The sequence below is a fragment of the Periophthalmus magnuspinnatus genome, chromosome 13 (assembly GCF_009829125.3).
Source record: "Periophthalmus magnuspinnatus isolate fPerMag1 chromosome 13, fPerMag1.2.pri, whole genome shotgun sequence".
Classification (NCBI taxonomy): domain Eukaryota; kingdom Metazoa; phylum Chordata; class Actinopteri; order Gobiiformes; family Gobiidae; genus Periophthalmus; species Periophthalmus magnuspinnatus.
In genome coordinates, this window is record NC_047138.1 from 6,775,383 (window position 1) to 6,792,019 (window position 16,637).

Consider the following 16,637-nt stretch of genomic DNA (forward strand, 5'->3'; position numbering starts at 1 on the left):
CTAAAAAGGCTCTGTGCTCATTGTCTTACTAGGAGCTGCAGTGAAGGATTTACAGCTTAATTACAGTGGAAGATAACTATCCATCACCTGATCTTCCTTTATTATTCCTTGTATCCCGTCTCTTTTGTATACGTAATCAGTAATAAGTAATTTACGGATCAAATACATGACACAAGGAGAAATGCAATCATAGAAAGAATTGACGTATTTTATTCATTTAAGATTTAGATCAGTTTAGATGACATATTAAGCATCAAAATTATATATATATATATATATATATATATATATATATATATATATATATATATATATATATATATATATATATATATATATATATATATATATATATATACTGTTAATAAACCTTAGTCTTTATATTTGATTGCTTTTGTCTTAAATGATAATAGTTTGCTATTTTAGTATTCATTAGAAAATATAACCTACTCCTGAGTCTTTTCACAGGCATTTGAGCATTGAGCTGAGGCCCCTGCTGAGTGTACCAGGTTTAGCTGGAGGACACCAGTCACTCGTGTCCCCTAGTCTTGTGTGGCAGTGCTATGAGTAGCTCCCCAGAGGTCTGGATACAGCTGAACATTAACCAGTGTCCCATTCTAGGTATCCCACTACTCACCATAAATCATTAACATGTCCAGCATCAACCTGACAGCATCCGCATGACAACATCAGTCTGTCAGGATCTTTACTGACCTGCAAGTAAAAAGTAAATTTGGACACAATTACCAAAACCAAGATTTGTTCTAATCCATAAAATCATGGGGTAATTGAATCTAAACTGAATCTCATTGTTTTATTACATTCACAAAAAATGAAATAAATGGAGCTACATTTATACCATTATGTATGGATATGGCAATGGAAAAATTAAAAGTAAGAAAATAATAATTAAAATGAAAAGGAAACTTTGAAAACAAAAGGCAAAAAAAGTTTTCTCGAGCCTAATTCCTCCTGGTTTCCCTGTAGGTGGGTGATGCAGGTCGAAGGCTGCTGATTGTTTCTATGGAGGCCTGACTGATCTCCATGACTGGGTAGTGCACAACAGAGGACCCCTTGATCCCTGGAGGTGATTGAAGACTCTTGTCACAGCAGCTCCATACATGTGTATGTATTTCTCCATAGAGACTCGGTGTAATTCCAGGTCGGAGTGACCAATTAGCCCTGGTGCAGAGTGCCCCCCTGACCCTTGACCCCCGCTGGGTAGTCTTATCCATTAACCCTTTGGGCCTCAGCTGGAGTTGATGTAGTATCTTTTATTCTACTACTGCAAAACACACAGCCACATTCAGCTTCCACTTTCTGCTTCTTTGTTCTTCTTCTCTGTTCCCTGTGTGTCGCCTCGCTCTTTGTGGTGACCTCGCCTGTCCTCCACTGCTATGGCTTTACTGACCTTCCTCTGTCATATTTCTGTACTGTTACCATATAATGTGTACTATATGAGTCAGATACAGTGATCAATCACAGGAGGGACAGTTGCTCCATAATGCCCTACAAGCTTTCATCAACCAGGGGCCTAAACAGATTTATTATCGGCATGTTACAGCTACTTAAAAAGTTTAATGGTTTTATGGTACGGGCCAGACAATAGCAACAGAACATAATGGTTGGACCGTGCAGTTCAAAAAGCAATTGCACCTTGTGAAGACAGACTGCCTTTAAGAATTTGTAGATTCAGCAATCTACTGACTTCTAAACCTCTATTCATTGATGTTGAATAAGGAATTTACTGCAAATAAAAGCCTCATATAAATGTGGCTTGTTAAGAAATAAGTGTTTGACAAACAGCAATGAACTGACGGGTTTATAAAATGTCAAAGAAACATTACATGTATAAGCCCTGCTTACATAGTCATCATAAAGCAGCTGTTTGTGCCTATAATGAATGAATTTATCTACAGCACCAATGTTGTTGTGTGTTGTTGCTGTATTAAACAAATCACATATAGCAAAAACAATGCCTTTGGAAATTTAGTGTAGTTTTAATATAGTTTGCCTTTGTAGCTCTACATTCTCAAAACAGTGAATGAAATGAAACAAAACATCAATGGCATTTTTAACACTATCCATTAGGCAAAGTGTTGCTCTAATTAAATAAAACAACACATTCTGCACTTCTGTTGATGGCTTATAAATATGGCAAACTGTTATTAGCCAGTTCCCTTAAGTAGTTTTCTCAAAAAGCTGCTAATGCAGTTTCACAGTTGACCTAAATGTGACTCTGAAAGGACTTAGGGTTGTATTTTAAGCTTTAACATATGCTAATGAAACTGACAGTTTCCTTTTTTTTCAGAAAGAGACATGCTCAGATCCTTAGAGGTATCCTGGGTCTGAAAATCAAAGGTCTCATTGAAAACCAAATGGAGCAACATCAGTGGATTACAAGGCCAGCCTCAGCAGGGCTCCAGAGAGGGCCACAGGTCAGCCCAGGGACAGAGAGGTGGGACAAAGCACAGGGCTGTAGCAGAAGAGACACTCATAACTGTTCTGTAACTGTGCTGTCATTTTATGGACCTATAACAATTATAACCATGAAATGGTGATTACATTCCACATTGCTTTGGATCTACTCATTCAATACAACTTCAACTGCAATGCAGCGAAGGCTCATACTTCAGCTCTTGGGAGAGATGCGAACCAAACTTCAGAGTGTTTCCCTCTATCATTAGGAGAAAATGTTACATTTAAACACTAGACTTGATGAATGATGACGAAAAACATGTAATAATATAACATGTGAAACTATAGAAACTACTAAAATATGCCAGTGTATGGATAATGGAAAAAGTAATGAAACTCGACAAATATTTTAGGAAAACAAATGTTTACTTGAAATATTAATATTTTCTCAGAAAGTATAAATAACGATTTATCATTGATTTAAATTTTATACAAAAATAATACAATAAGAAACAAAATCACTTCCTGTCACACAATCCCGAGTGTCTGATTACATGGCAGTCAGTATGCCAATAACAGTCACAAACAACCAGTACAATAACAAGAGTGACCTAATGTTGAACAGATGAAGGGGTCTTTGGGTCCTAGATATGTGGGAGACGATTCAGTTATGCCCAATACCATAAGTGTGAGTGCTTTTCTTCCTACACAGTAGATTCCTGTATGATTACACTAGCTGCTGTCATAACAAGGCACTCTTTGATGCCCCATTCAATTTACCAGCCAATTAGGATAATGTTTTGGTTTTAAATACTTGTCAATATTTTCATTCTACCCAAGGGGGCATAGTCTACAGTCCTATGTTGTATCTTTTCACATTGTAGTTGAAGTGGGAGGGGGAGGAGTGGAGAGAGCTATTTCTAAAATCCACCTGAATGTGTGTGCAAACATGAGCCAGAGGTTTCTATGGAAGAGTACGGGACACAGTTAAAGCAATGAGTCAGACCTCCCTTAAGGCAAAACCGGTTCATAAACTTTGCAGGTCAACTTTGAGAGATGAACTCGAAAAATTACTATCCTTTGGCATAGCTTTTTACAGTTGCTGGCTTTTGTGTGCTTTTGCAGGCTGCTTTTATCACCTAACCCTAACTTTAAACATTTGGTTAGGGAATGTACTCCACTTCATCAAGTTAGACCAAGGAGTTGGTAGAAATATTGCATAGTTCATAAGATTGTCAAAGTCCTTTCAATCACAGTATAAACATTCAACAACTTAAAATGAAGCAGTCCAGAGATATAGAGAAACCGAATGTGAAAGAATAAAATGGAAGACATTTCTTCATTTTAGGTCAGTAAAGTCAATATTTCAAATGCATAATAGGCTATTGTGATTGTCGAAAATTTCCACCTGTGAGCAAGGTGATAAAACAGCCAAGGGCATCCAGAAAACAGATGCAGTCTTTTTTTAGAGTCTCTTTCTCATTTAAAATCAATGTGCTTCAAATTCTCCTTCATTTAGGTCCATTTATAATTTTTTGGTGCTTGTTGTTTTTGTTCCGGTGTCACAAAAGCAGGAAAAATTAAAAGGAGGAATACAAAAATGTAATACTGTTATCAGATTGTGGCTGGAGCAAAAAATATATAAAATTTCAATGTCCGTGTTGATCGTTGGTGTGCAACAGTTTTTAGGCCATCTTCTTGCTTGCAGGTGAGTTTTTTCCTTCTTCTCTGCACCATTTTCATCTTGCACATAGCAGTCCCCTCCGTGTTTGTCGACTGACTCATCTTTCAGTTCGGTGCTTGTTGGTTTTTACTTGTTGCCATGGGTTACAGCTGTGTGAGGGTGGAAAATGTGCTGCAGTTGCCGGGCACCAGGGAAGTCAGGTGGATGCGCTCACCAAGCTTGAAGTGGACACTGAAAGCAAAACGGAGGCAAAGATGGCAGGAAAGGTTAACAATTATACAATGTAAAGAATACAGTTGATACTTGTTAAACTTGATAAATTACATTACAACAAAACTGAAAGTCCCCAGGAAAAACTAAATAACTATCAAGTAGTAAAATAAGATCAAAAGAAAACTAAAGCATGAGCATTTATAAAAAATTGTCTGGATAGATTTATTTATGGATGACTATACTGATACAATGAATATGAAATGTAGATACAATATCCAAAATTGTGAATCTAATCTACACCTCTTTCTAATGCAAAAGTATAGAGCGTGAGGCCTCCCAGCAAGCACCTGACAAATGAAACCTATGTAAATACAGCCCTGCACCTTCACATGTGCCACACCTGACCAAATAAATTCCCCATCCTTCTTCTGCTGACTGTGGAAATCCTGTTTTCAACTGAAGTGCTCTTTTTTTGTAAAATTGTTTGTGGAATTTATTTTCTCCCTCTACAAGAGGTGGGGGCACGTGACCCAGGTGTGACCCCACGACCAACAAACAGTCTCACCTGATAAAGCTGACCTGTGGGATGGGTACAACCTGAGTCATTACACATTGGGGTATAATAGAGGTCTCCAAGTAAACAGTGAGTGTTATAAAGCCTAAGCGTGCTGTTGTGCCATACCGACAGGTTCTCCCAACTGAAGTTAAGCTCTGATAAGAAAAGCGAGGAAACTGCTCCAAACAGAGAAGGTGAGATGTTAGAGGGTAAAGATCAGCCCAGAAGACACAGCAGCATTTGAAAAGTTATACAGCCACATTTGGTTACTTAATTAGAGGATTACTTTTTTGTAATACTTGTAAATATAAAAGTGGAGAAACCCATATAGCGCAATGCCTATCTGGCAAACCTTTTTTTAATTTTTTTTATTTAGGCCTATTCAAGGTATATTCAATGCTTGTAACTCTCAATTTACACTTTACTTATACATTATAGGGCAGGAGGGTATGACAAAAAAAATGAATCTGTTGTTGTTTTTTTCTTTTAAAAAATAAGTTGACTTGAATCCAGGAGGATTAGTCCTCTCAATAAAAAAGACCCAAGATGATCATTGAAGATTAAAGATGACTGAATCTTAATCTTGATTAAAATTCCATTAATTACTGAGCCCTAATGTATTGTAATAATTTAGGAAGATCCTAGATTGGATTATTATGATTCAGAACATGTTTACTATTTATCTTTCACTTGCAACAGCTGATAAATTGTTGGATATTTCATACTTATGTCTAGTTCTAAATTGTGTGCTAACTGCTAACCCCTGAGTTTGTCCTCTGCCTCGCTGTAAGAAATTGAGCGTGTGAAAGCAGCATGGACAACATTTCAGGCTAGAGCGCTCACAGAGAGCAGGGAGAAGTTGGAAAGAGGAAGAGCAGTAATTAATCGCAAAAGGAACCCCCAATGACCCGGGCCATCTCATCTGTAGCTTCACTGTTGCATGGAGCAAAGTAGCAAGACGCAGGGTTGGATAACTTTGATTAACAGCGGGGCTCATTTCCTGATCGTGGAGTGAAGAGTTTCTTTACAGCATGAGGAAAGTGAAAGGAGGGCACATTAATCAAGGGCCGTTCAGGCTGAGGGAACATCTGATTGATTAGACTTCTATTCAAGAGGAAATAAGAAATGTGAGGAGTGTACTATCTGTATTTCCTGTGTATTTGTTTGAAGGAAAGAGAAACTACAAAGCAGCAATGTGAATAGTTGAAATTATATACAATTAATAGTTTTGTGCAATCATTTCAGGTGGGCTGAACTAATAAAATGGTATTTACCCAAGAGAGGCCCCCAAGTTGGACCATCTTGTTTACAGGTATGTCCTAATATTGAACAAAACAACACACAATCAATACACACACTTCTACCTGGGCTAATTTGTGAAGTGATTTAACCATAGATTTCAAAAAGGTCCCAAATTTTTACTCAATAATGTAAAATTGATGGAAAAAGATGCAATGATTATATTGATTTTTCCCAAGTTGAATGCAGTCATATAAAAAATTGTGTTGCTTACAACCCCATAGAGAAAGGTTTATTTATAAAATTGATAAAATATTATGATCACGTAAAGAGACTCACCGTTTTGCTAGAGGACATGGAGCTGAGTGTGCTTATGCTGTTAGCGTCCGTGACAACCATCGCTGAGGGGAACCGTGACGAGTGAGAGTATTGTGGCGGTTCTTGTTTATGTGGATACACTGTAGAAAGCATCAATATAAATTATATTTTTTGTAAGAACATCGTTTACAGTCTTTTATGAATTGTAATCGATGTCATGACAAATTATGAATAGAAAAGGTCATGTCACGGTCCAGAGTTGGTGTAAAATAAATTCTTTTTTATACAAATACTGAGAGGTAGGGCTGAATAAGCATACTGCTCCCTACTCATTTCATTTATTTATATCATTCATTTAAGATGGAAATAAAATAATCATGCTATGTTGCACATGTTTCCCTTTACTTTTAACTGTGACATGGTTGATGTTGCTATGAAGTGACTGGATGAAACTGAATTTAAATATTTATTGCCTGACGTCAATAATGGCAAGTGTTTCTAAATAAAAGAAATTTATCGAATTTTATGAAGGCAAGATTGCATGGTAAAAATGACTTACTGTGTGAATGTGTGACTGTGGCCATAAATGGCTGTTGGCTCATGTGGCTTGGAGACTGCTGCATCAGACTTTGTTGGTGTGGGCTGTGGAGCGGCTGAGAAAACTGGACGGGCTGAAGTGCTGCTAAACTCCCTCCCACGCTGTTGATCACTGGCACTGTTTGGGACTGGGACGTATTTAAACCTACTGACACCAGAAAGAGTTAGGCACAAACAAAACGGGGAGCACTGAGGCATTACATGTTTGTACTGTACTGTGGACTCACTCTGTGCAATAGCCATGACTCCTGATAGAGGCATGATAAGGTTCTGCGTCTGCTGGTGACTGTGATGGGAACTGTGAATGTTGGTCAATGTGCTCACTGGAGGAAGTCCACCGCCTGAGCCAGAAATCTGAAACATAAAGAAAAAAATTAATTATATGGTTGATATGAAAACCATTCTACTGATATATCCACAGTTGTCCCCTTGTAAGATTATATTTATTTGACAAGTAGCAAATGTTTTGACCAACAGAACAGACCAGACAAAAAGTAAATAAAACGCTAACCTTAATGGCCAGTTAGTTTGTCTTGTGTTTTTTGTAAATATCAGTACAGAGACATAAATACCAGTATAAAATACAGTGGATTCTGAACTATGTTTCCTTGTCACTGATCAAATATTGTACTAGGGCAGAGGGGAGAATTCAGAGCTTTCTTTGTAGTTGAAAAAGCAGTGGGCATATTCAGAAGCTGGAGTCATATCTTTGGCAAAGCAAGCTCTACCTGAGGCTTTACTTTGCAGAACATTTGATCAATAGGAACAGAATGTTTCTTTGTCAGGTTTATTGGCTGTGTGATGAACATGACTGGTGCTGCTGTTGAAGGTTATGAGCGAGTCCAGCCATGGCCACCTCATTTGCACCTTCCAAACAGCAGCACAATGTGCTGATTGTTGGCTCTTGCCAGTGGGTCCATGGGAGGTTCAGGAACCTGTTTTGTGCGCTCATGCTAAATGTAGGCCTGCCCTTATCTAATCTAAGGCCATGAGGCCCAGGTGTGTTCACTCACCATCTTGGCGTCAGGTGACAGGAGACTGTGGCTGGGGTCCAATCCTCCCGGAGACACCTGCTGTAGTACGGACTGACTGGTCGACATAGCGTTGCTGCTGTGGTGACTGATGCTGGACGAGGAAGTGACCTCACCCTGGTTGTACCGCACTGAAAGAGAGAGGGACTGTGAGCCTCCTGTTTATTGTGGCGTTACACTGTGCAACAATAGCTAGATGATTTCTTAAAACTGAAATACTGGCTCACCTGCTCTTTGCCTCAGACAGAAGAGGGAGGAAAGAGCAAACAAGCACACTGACCTGTCCACTGCTGCTATCTACGCAGCTCAGCCAAGGCCATTCACTAAGTACACTCATTCACTCCAGCAGCTAAACTCCCAAAGTCTGTGATCACCACACAAGTCAGTATTACCTTTGCCTTTCCATCACAAATGGTGTTAACAGCAATTACAGCTCTTTGTAAATCCACTCTAGCATTTGTCTTTCACTTGGGGGTCTAAGGAATGCCCCACTCTGAACAATTGACAATCTAATACCTGTTTGCTGATGCAGGCCCTCTGTGATATCAACAGAGTAAACATTACACAATTACAAGCAATGTCAAACACATTCTTATCCCACACAGACACTGCCCCGCCCTATATGACCCACTGTTTGCCCAAAAGATCTCACATCTTCTCTGGCCCTTAGTCCCTGACCCAAGTGCCAATCCCAGCCAGCACCACCCAAACCACAAAACAAAACACTGTCCAGAAAGAAAATAGATTCACTACTATAAGGGGCATGACAGATTTTGTGATGGAAAAAAAAACAATTCCTAGTAAACTTCAACTCTAAATTTTTAGTAATGTAGAGAAAATGTATTATTGCATTTAAACGCAACATTAACACATATTTAATCATAAAAATAGCCAAAACCTTTACTTCTTTTATTTACCTATAGACCTATACTACAGTTTAGAACATAGCTAGCAAGAAAAATCACAACACTTGACTAGGCCTTGTAAACACTGACACAGAACAATAAAGCACTCAATTGGACTCATGACCCCCATTGCCACACAATAGAGAAAGACCCATAAAAAGGCAGTTATCTTGAAGCTAGCTGATCTTTTAAAGGGTCCAAGGGGGAATGAAATGCTATTCAAACTAAGAATCAAATTGTTGTATTTCTCAAGAAAGAAAATTATGAAGACAGGCATTAATTTAGCTTACAATTAATAAAGATATATCATTTTAAATTTGAGAGGGCTGTACAGGAAATGTCCTTTGAGGAGGGCAAGGCATTCAGAGGAGTGGCTGCAAAAAGCTTCTACAGGTTTAAAAGGCTCGAACTCCCTGTGTGTCCCATGTAATATCAAAGCATATATCCCCAACCCCAGGCACTGGTCTTTGTAGTGTTGCTGCATATGACAGACCTCCTGTGTCTCTGCAGGACGTAACCATTGCCTTTGTGGTTCCCTGAGAGAGTGGGGACAGTGGAAAGTGCAGAGCTAAGGCATACTTTCTGTGGGGCAATCTCTGGGACTAGCCTGAGGTGACTGGAAGCAGCACTACCCACAGAATATCCCTCCTGCTACTGTAGCTGATCGGGAACTTCTGACTCGCAACTTTAGGTTCTTTTAGGAGCAGCTGACTCAGCACACACACATCCCAGATTTTAAACTCTACTTTATGCTTTAAATTGAAATATATATGTTTATATATAACTAATGTAATTTCACTGCTGTCTTACTGAGAGTTAGATTATTACATACTCAACAGTTGCTATAGTTAAATCACACAAAATGTTCATGACGTGTTGGCGTGGCTAGTTTTAGGTATAGAGAATAACATGACCAAAGGCACAAGACGCACTGTTTGGCTGTCCATCCAATTGTGACCAGCTAACCAATGAGGTGAAACAAAATCAATAAAAAACTCCCCAAGTAAGAGGAGTTCCTGTGTTCTGGCCTATCAGTGACCTCTGTCATATCACTAAGGTGTGACTGTTTAAGAAAGGGGATAGTATTTTTCTGTATGCCCAAAGGAGAGGTCATCAGTCCTGTATGGCCAATACCCCAGCGGACAGCTCCTGCTGCTCCAAGTCTGCTACCAGACCCAGCGCTAGACTAGTCCTATAAAGGTGAGGGAGGAGAGGGGGCTTTTAAACAGCCCCTCATGGCCCAGTAGAGATAAATGAACCTAGGCTAGAGGCACTGCAGTCTTCTAATACACCACAGACAATAGGACGCCCTGCTGAGGCAGAGTATAGAGAGGAGAAGTCAGAGAAGTGCCTTATCAAAGGCCTTGGAGATGTAGTAGCAAAGGATTTTAATTGTCCATTAAGCATGCATAATACAGCCCGTGCCCTAGCAACGCAATGAAACCCCCTGCTGAGGGGCTATTGTCCGCCTGGCTCTGACACTGAAAAACAGCTGATGCTGTCGGCAGCCTGCCAGCAGGAAACCTTGTAAGCAGCCTCACAGGACTTTGGGAAGTTGTGCCTCCTACCACTGAGACTTCCCTCCTGCACTTCTAGGACCCCTGTCCTACCACTGCAGCGATGACCCCTCTGACTTTGAAACCTGAGGTCAAAGCCTGGTCAGGTGTTCTGGTCAACAAAGTCCTCGGGCAAACAGATAATCTACAAGTGAGACCAATTAATCCACAGGTAAAAGAGCAGGTCAAGGCAAACTGTTTGTTTTCCTTCTCCTGTTCGAACACGAGGAGACAACAATAGACCCTGATTGAGTCCCTCAAATCACAGATTTATGGAGGGGGAATGATGACGTAGGATAATGCTTTGTAAATCCTGTCACATCTCTTATGCTATACACCCAGTTAGCCTCAGTCAATACTAATTAAGGCAAACACAAACATTAGGTTTGTGAGCAATTGTCTGGACAGTGTCATTAGCATTGGGTTCATGAAGGAAATGTAGAAATGATGGTGTAAAGAGAAGCCGAAGTGAATATGGCTCTTTGACCCTCCCATGACCTCAGCCTGACACACGAGGGCTGCCCTTTGTGCCATGGCCCTTCATGCTGACTTTGGAGTGGAGATTGCAGGTACAATGTGGATTGTTTTCAGTGTGTTTTCAAAGATCAGAATAACAATGGCATTCGCTCAGCTCACTCAGTCATGCTCATTGATCACTTGTCCACTCTTTCTCTGCCTCTCTGATCTCATCAACAGGAGGTCTCCTTCTTTTTGATATAATAAAATATAAACAACTTCTTTGACCTCTATATGAAATAACTAAAGTATAATTCTAATTCTTAATATCCTATATGTCCTAAAACTCTGAAAACGCTACCTGTCATCTTACTGGGAGGAGATGCGCTGGTCTGGTGATGAGGTGATCCGTGGGACAGCAGTGGGTTGATGCTGTGAGTTGGCGTGCTGTAGGCGTCCATGGCCAGTTTCTGTCTGAAAGCTTCTTCTTTACGTCGATTTGCGAACCAGTTGTAAACTCGGACTTCAGTGACTAGGTTAGATCCCAGGCCTTGAGCTTTGGAAGGTGATACTCCTCGCTGAAGACACTCAGCTCTGCAAAAAGAAAATTATGTTATACAATCAATATTAAATGTTCCTGTTTTTCAATTAAGTAGTGTAAATATAGTACCTGTTGCATTCTTCTACCAAAGCTTCTCTTTCCTCTTTGCTAGGGTTCTTTTGCCTCTCGTAGGCCTGGTACAGGATTTGCTGGGATGCAGGACCCCACTTGAAACGATTGCGTCTCATTTTCTTGGAGGATGGTTCGCTTACATCATCACCAGACTGACCCATCTGACCAGGGTTGTATTCTGGGTAAAAATATATTGGATCCTGGTTGCCTTTGTCTGAGATGTTCCCGCCAGCACCTGGGGCCTGGTTGAACTCTAAAAATGAACACATTTAAAAACAGTGAGGTCAGAGAGTCTTTTTTTTTTACCTGCTTACATTTATCAAATATTTTATTGAATTATCCATTTTATTATAACAAGCGTTCAGTCAGAGACCATAAATTTGCTGCTGTTGCACGCTCAGGAACCAACCACCCATCTAACTTCCCCATAGATTTAAATGCTAAATCATGTGTTGTGCTTCTGTCAATAGATTAGAGTCCGTGGCTGAGCTGTGAGAAACTCAAATATTAACTTACGTCGGAGAATTTCCCGCTGTTTCCTGACATACCAGGTGTAGAGGGCCGCACGCTTCTGGGTTTTCATGGGCGTGCCTTTGTTGAGGTGCTGTGAGAGGTGAGACTGGTTCAGACCCGTAATGTCCACCACCTCTCTCTGGGGAATGTTGTGTTGCTGCATGTAACCTTTGATCATGCGGGCAGCACGCCATGGGTCCTCACTATGGGACAGAAAAACAGAAAAAAAGATTTGCCAGGTTTAAGCAAAAATGTTCCAAATGCAAGTATTCCTTTCATGAAGTTGGACTGAATGTAATAATAAAGTTATATTATGTTTTTAGAATATAATCTACCATATATTTCAGATTTATAAGGCTTGGACAGTTGAAAAAAAAAAGTTTCAATACTTTAAAGCCACCGCTAAATCTTCACCAGGGCAAGCAGTTCCAAAGGTTAGTCAAGTAAAAACACACCTCATTTCTGTAAAGTATAGCCTATAAAGTGTTTGAATTGCACATTAAACTAAATAACTTGGGAAAAAAAATAAAACAGAACCAAAACCTATCTTTAAAATTGACCATTAAATGAAAAACTAATCTGTGTGTTCTTATAGTGTATTAACTTCTATGCATAATTTAAAAATAGTGCTTAAAAAAATATATATATGTATAAAAAAATGTAGGTTTAACTATCAGCACAAGACTAACGAATTATACATTATTTGTCAACTTTTGAAAAGTAGGTCTTGAATGCATTAGGGCCTATTTCATTCCTACATTTTCAAAAAGTAGTAGGCCTATTTTGTGTAATAAGTATAGACTTTCCGTGAATAGGCCGAGATTTGAGGCTTTAGATACTGGCATCAGTAATTAGAGCAAATCTACACATCTGTTTGTTTTGGACAATGTGGAGGCCTACAACTAAGTCTGTGGGTTAAGTGGGAGATGTTAGTTTATAACTTTTGACAATGAATAACCAGATCTCCATTCATTCTAATCACACGCCACTGTGTATCTTTCAGTTGATGATTTATAGAATAAAATTAATAATAACATTACTACACGTGGTTGAGTTTTGAAATATTTACGGTAACCCAGGATATTATTATTATTATTATTATTATTATTATTATTATTATTATTATTATTACATAGCTATTTTATTTATAATAAACTGTATATTTTTATATTAGAAAATGTGGTCACTTTTTCTTGTTCTGGATTTTTATTAAGTTTAGCTAGAACTTAAAAAAAAAAAAAAATCAATGTAGATAATTAGTAACTAGAAAGTAAAGGACGAAATGCGGCGGGTTATTTTAAATTTGTAAACAAAAGGTGACGTTGGATTTGAAACTTTAATTTAAAGTTTCGATGAGAGATGCGACGTGTTTGATTTAACTCCAACCGAAATAGATTTTTACTTAGAAACTTTCCTGATAATAATAATAATAATAATAATAATAATAATAATAATAATAATAATAATAATAATAATAATAATAATAATAATAAATAGTGAATAAATGAGTAAATAAATAAGTGTGTTACTCACGCCAGCATGCGCTCCACCTCTGCGCGCTGCTCCATGGCCTCCTCTGTGTTCAGGGACTGCAGCTCCTTTAGGATCGGCGGTGTGTCGTAGTCGTCTCCGTCCTCAGAGCCCTCGTCCCCGGACAGTTTGCCTTTGCTGTGTCCGTTTGTGAGCTGGTGAAAGACTGGCTTGGACTCCGTGTCGCTGCCGTTCATTTTGGCGCTCTGTGGAGACAGGGGCATACTCTCCAGTTTGACCCCGAAGCTCGCCGGGCTCGGGTCCATGTCGTCCAGCGCCTGGATCAGCACGTCTTTAGAAACTCCAGAATCCAACAGTGCGCTGAGGAGCTCCTGCTGCAGGGATGTCAGCTTGGATACCATCTTAGACAACATCAAAAACTTATCATAGGTAAGTTGTGAGTAAGTGGAGGAAAGGCACCGGGCTGAAAAGGTTAAAGAAAAGTCATAGGAATCAAAGAAGTTTCTCCTTTAGGCCAGAGCTGTGGCCTTCCGCTGCTGGCACCTGCTCTGACAAGTCCGACTTCCCTTTTGAGGGGAGGATGGAGCTACTTTGCCATGATGCTTTCTGGGCGCAGGGGATATAAAACATGGTAATGAGTGGGCCGGCTGATGGGCCTTATGTAAATGCGCACAATGAGCGGCTCAGGGCCGAGGCAGACGTGTTTACACTGCTCCTCTGGCGGTTTTATTGGCTCTTCTTATCAGCAAAACTTTCATGAACTTTGTACCCTGTTGAAAATGCCATAAAGGCTTTTAAGAAAGGCAGATCCACATTCACAATGTGGGCATTTGATCAGCAGGTCTCAGGAGAACTTCAGGGGACTTTTAGCTCATTTTAGATTTCATTTTACGCAGGGTGTTAGGACAGGTCACATTTCCCCGCATACTTTTTATACTCCAGTCATTATGGTCAGCTTGTATTGAAAATTTTCAGAAGATGAGAGTCTTGGCTTAAATAAAACATGTTTCAGCTTGATTTAGCCTAACCCTGCTGGACTACATAGGCCTAGATCTGTGAAGACAAAAAGTCATAAATATTTTTAGTTTAGTTATTAATTATGAATAAAATACATTATTTGCACACTATGTATCTAGAAAAGCCTGAAAACATGGTCTGTGTCAATATTACATTTATGTAACAGTGTCATTGAGCAAATGCAGTAATAAAGTATTTTACATCATTTAAGCTCAGATCACAAAAAGGGAAAATTGTAAATCCTTGTCCATGCACATGTCTGATTGTAAACACCAAAGAAAAAGTGAAAATAGAGAGCAATAACCTCTGTAAATATGTATAGAGGTTTACAGCAAGAATCTTAGCCAATTATTGGTCAGAACTGTAATCTTTCAGTGTAGTATCAATGTGGTTGATCATTAGTAATTAGTAGAGCTGAAATGCTCCCTAATCCCTAACATTAACCGGAGTCATATAGTTACATGGCTTTGGCATTGTCTAGTCTGACGTCATGTTTAGTCTGACGCCCTAAATAATCACAAGTCTAATAACAATCTAAAATGGTGCAGGTACAGCACAGAAGAACCAGCAGATAAAAAGGTGTGCCATAAACACAGTACGGCTAAAGCAAACCTGTGTTAACGGTTAGTGATAATGTAATGATTTTATTGCTTTAAGTTTTGTTTAGTTAGATTTTTTTTGTCTGTTGTCGCTGCACCATCAAACACCTTACAATACATTTTTATGTGTCAAGGTTGTGGCATTAGAACTCATTAGACAGACTACACCACCCCTTTATCTTTGGTTTTTACTGTTCTAGTTTTCCTCAGATGCCTTCCCTGCCTGCTCTTCGGCCTTGGCGGTAAAAGCATGATGCATTGTGGTATTGGTTAAAATAATAACACAATGCAGACCTATTACAGTCTTCACTACAAGATTTGTGGCATTGTCTTTATTGGCATCTTAATTAGGCAAGTGTCTCAATTAGTTTAACATAATAGTGACTTTACAGCTCATTATGGTAAATTTGCCAAGACAGTATATTTAGATTTGCTAATTAATCTGAAATGATGAGTATTTATTTATTTATTTAGACGTCTTGTTATTGACACTCACGATTCGAAGAGGAACTAAGGTTCTTCTCAATTACAAAGCTATAGGCCTTTATCAAATTTAAGTCATAATACAATAGTCCCCATTTGCTATCAACAGACGCTAGTAAAAGTGAAATCAAATATGCAATAAATGTAGTGTTAACAATAAAGTAATGTAAGATTCAGAAGTTAAACCAAACAGCAATAATGCAACAAAATAATTCCACAAATGTCAATAGTTTCATATGAAGCACAGCCAAAGACAGCATGAACAGAGCTGCACATATCCTGACACTTTCACATTTTCCATTTTAATATCTGTCAAAGATTAACAACAAATAATAACAGCAAAAACAGAGATGGTCACGTCCGTTGTGAAAGAAGGCTGTGTAGTGAAGCATGGTGCGGAACATGTCCTGCCCATTACTTTTCACACCGACCCCTGCCACCTGGATTGGGCAAGAAAAGTCAGGAACTGTCCAGTACACCCTCTGTTTGCTAACAAATATGCTAATTATATCTGAAATAACAACATGAAAGTTAAGAAAGATCTGCATAAGACTTATACATATTAAAGTTTCTTATAAGCAGATAAATGTATTTGCTTAAGTACCACTTATGTGTGTATGTGTAGAATATTGTTTTTATTCCATATTCTTTTTAATTCATTTATTCATACTTCATACAGTAACCATAAGCACAAAATGTCTTTGTACCAGTGTGGACAGTTTTTTGTTTGTTTTATATATATATATGTATTTTGTTTTTATTTCAGATCAGGCTGCATTGGCGACGTTTTGTAAGTGTCCAGTCTCTGGGTGTGCTTGGCTCAAACGGGCTTCTTCTCTGGCCTCTGGTGACCTGTCCTGCTCACCTCACAGCTCTGATGGTGGACAG

The 16,637-nt window shown here is 39.0% G+C and overlaps 1 protein-coding gene across 4 annotated transcripts; it reads right to left on the bottom strand.

Moving 5' to 3' along the window:
* Positions 1 to 2,825: 2,825 nt before the first annotated feature.
* On the bottom strand, positions 2,826 to 14,333 carry hnf1ba (HNF1 homeobox Ba). Of its 4 annotated transcripts, none has more exons than XM_033976862.2 (10): positions 13,693 to 14,333; positions 12,163 to 12,362; positions 11,644 to 11,899; positions 11,347 to 11,567; positions 8,039 to 8,187; positions 7,253 to 7,379; positions 6,988 to 7,170; positions 6,450 to 6,568; positions 6,146 to 6,190; positions 2,826 to 4,333 (listed from the first exon to the last, which is right to left on the bottom strand). In XM_033976862.2, the coding sequence occupies exons 1-10, from the start codon at positions 14,061 to 14,063 to the stop codon at positions 4,313 to 4,315; spliced, it is 1,692 nt and encodes a 563-aa protein (XP_033832753.1). In that variant the 5' UTR covers positions 14,064 to 14,333; the 3' UTR covers positions 2,826 to 4,312. The 4 variants fall into 4 exon arrangements, with proteins under 4 accessions (XP_033832753.1, XP_033832752.1, XP_055081871.1 ...); XM_033976861.2 differs by having other exon boundaries at positions 11,335 to 11,567; XM_055225896.1 differs by lacking the exon at positions 6,146 to 6,190.
* Between the last annotated feature and the right edge of the window lie 2,304 nt (positions 14,334 to 16,637).

Bases quoted from the DNA above. Each gene is read 5' to 3' on its own strand.
- hnf1ba (XM_033976861.2), bottom strand. From the start codon at position 14,063: ATGTTGTCTAAGATGGTATCCAAGCTGACATCCCTGCAGCAGGAGCTC. The intron at 7,380-8,038 runs GTGAGTGAACAC...TTTATGTTTCAG, and splicing joins TGTCACCTGACGCCAAGATG to ATTTCTGGCTCAGGCGGTGG. The intron at 7,171-7,252 runs GTGAGTCCACAG...TGGTGTCAGTAG, and splicing joins AGTCATGGCTATTGCACAGA to GTTTAAATACGTCCCAGTCC.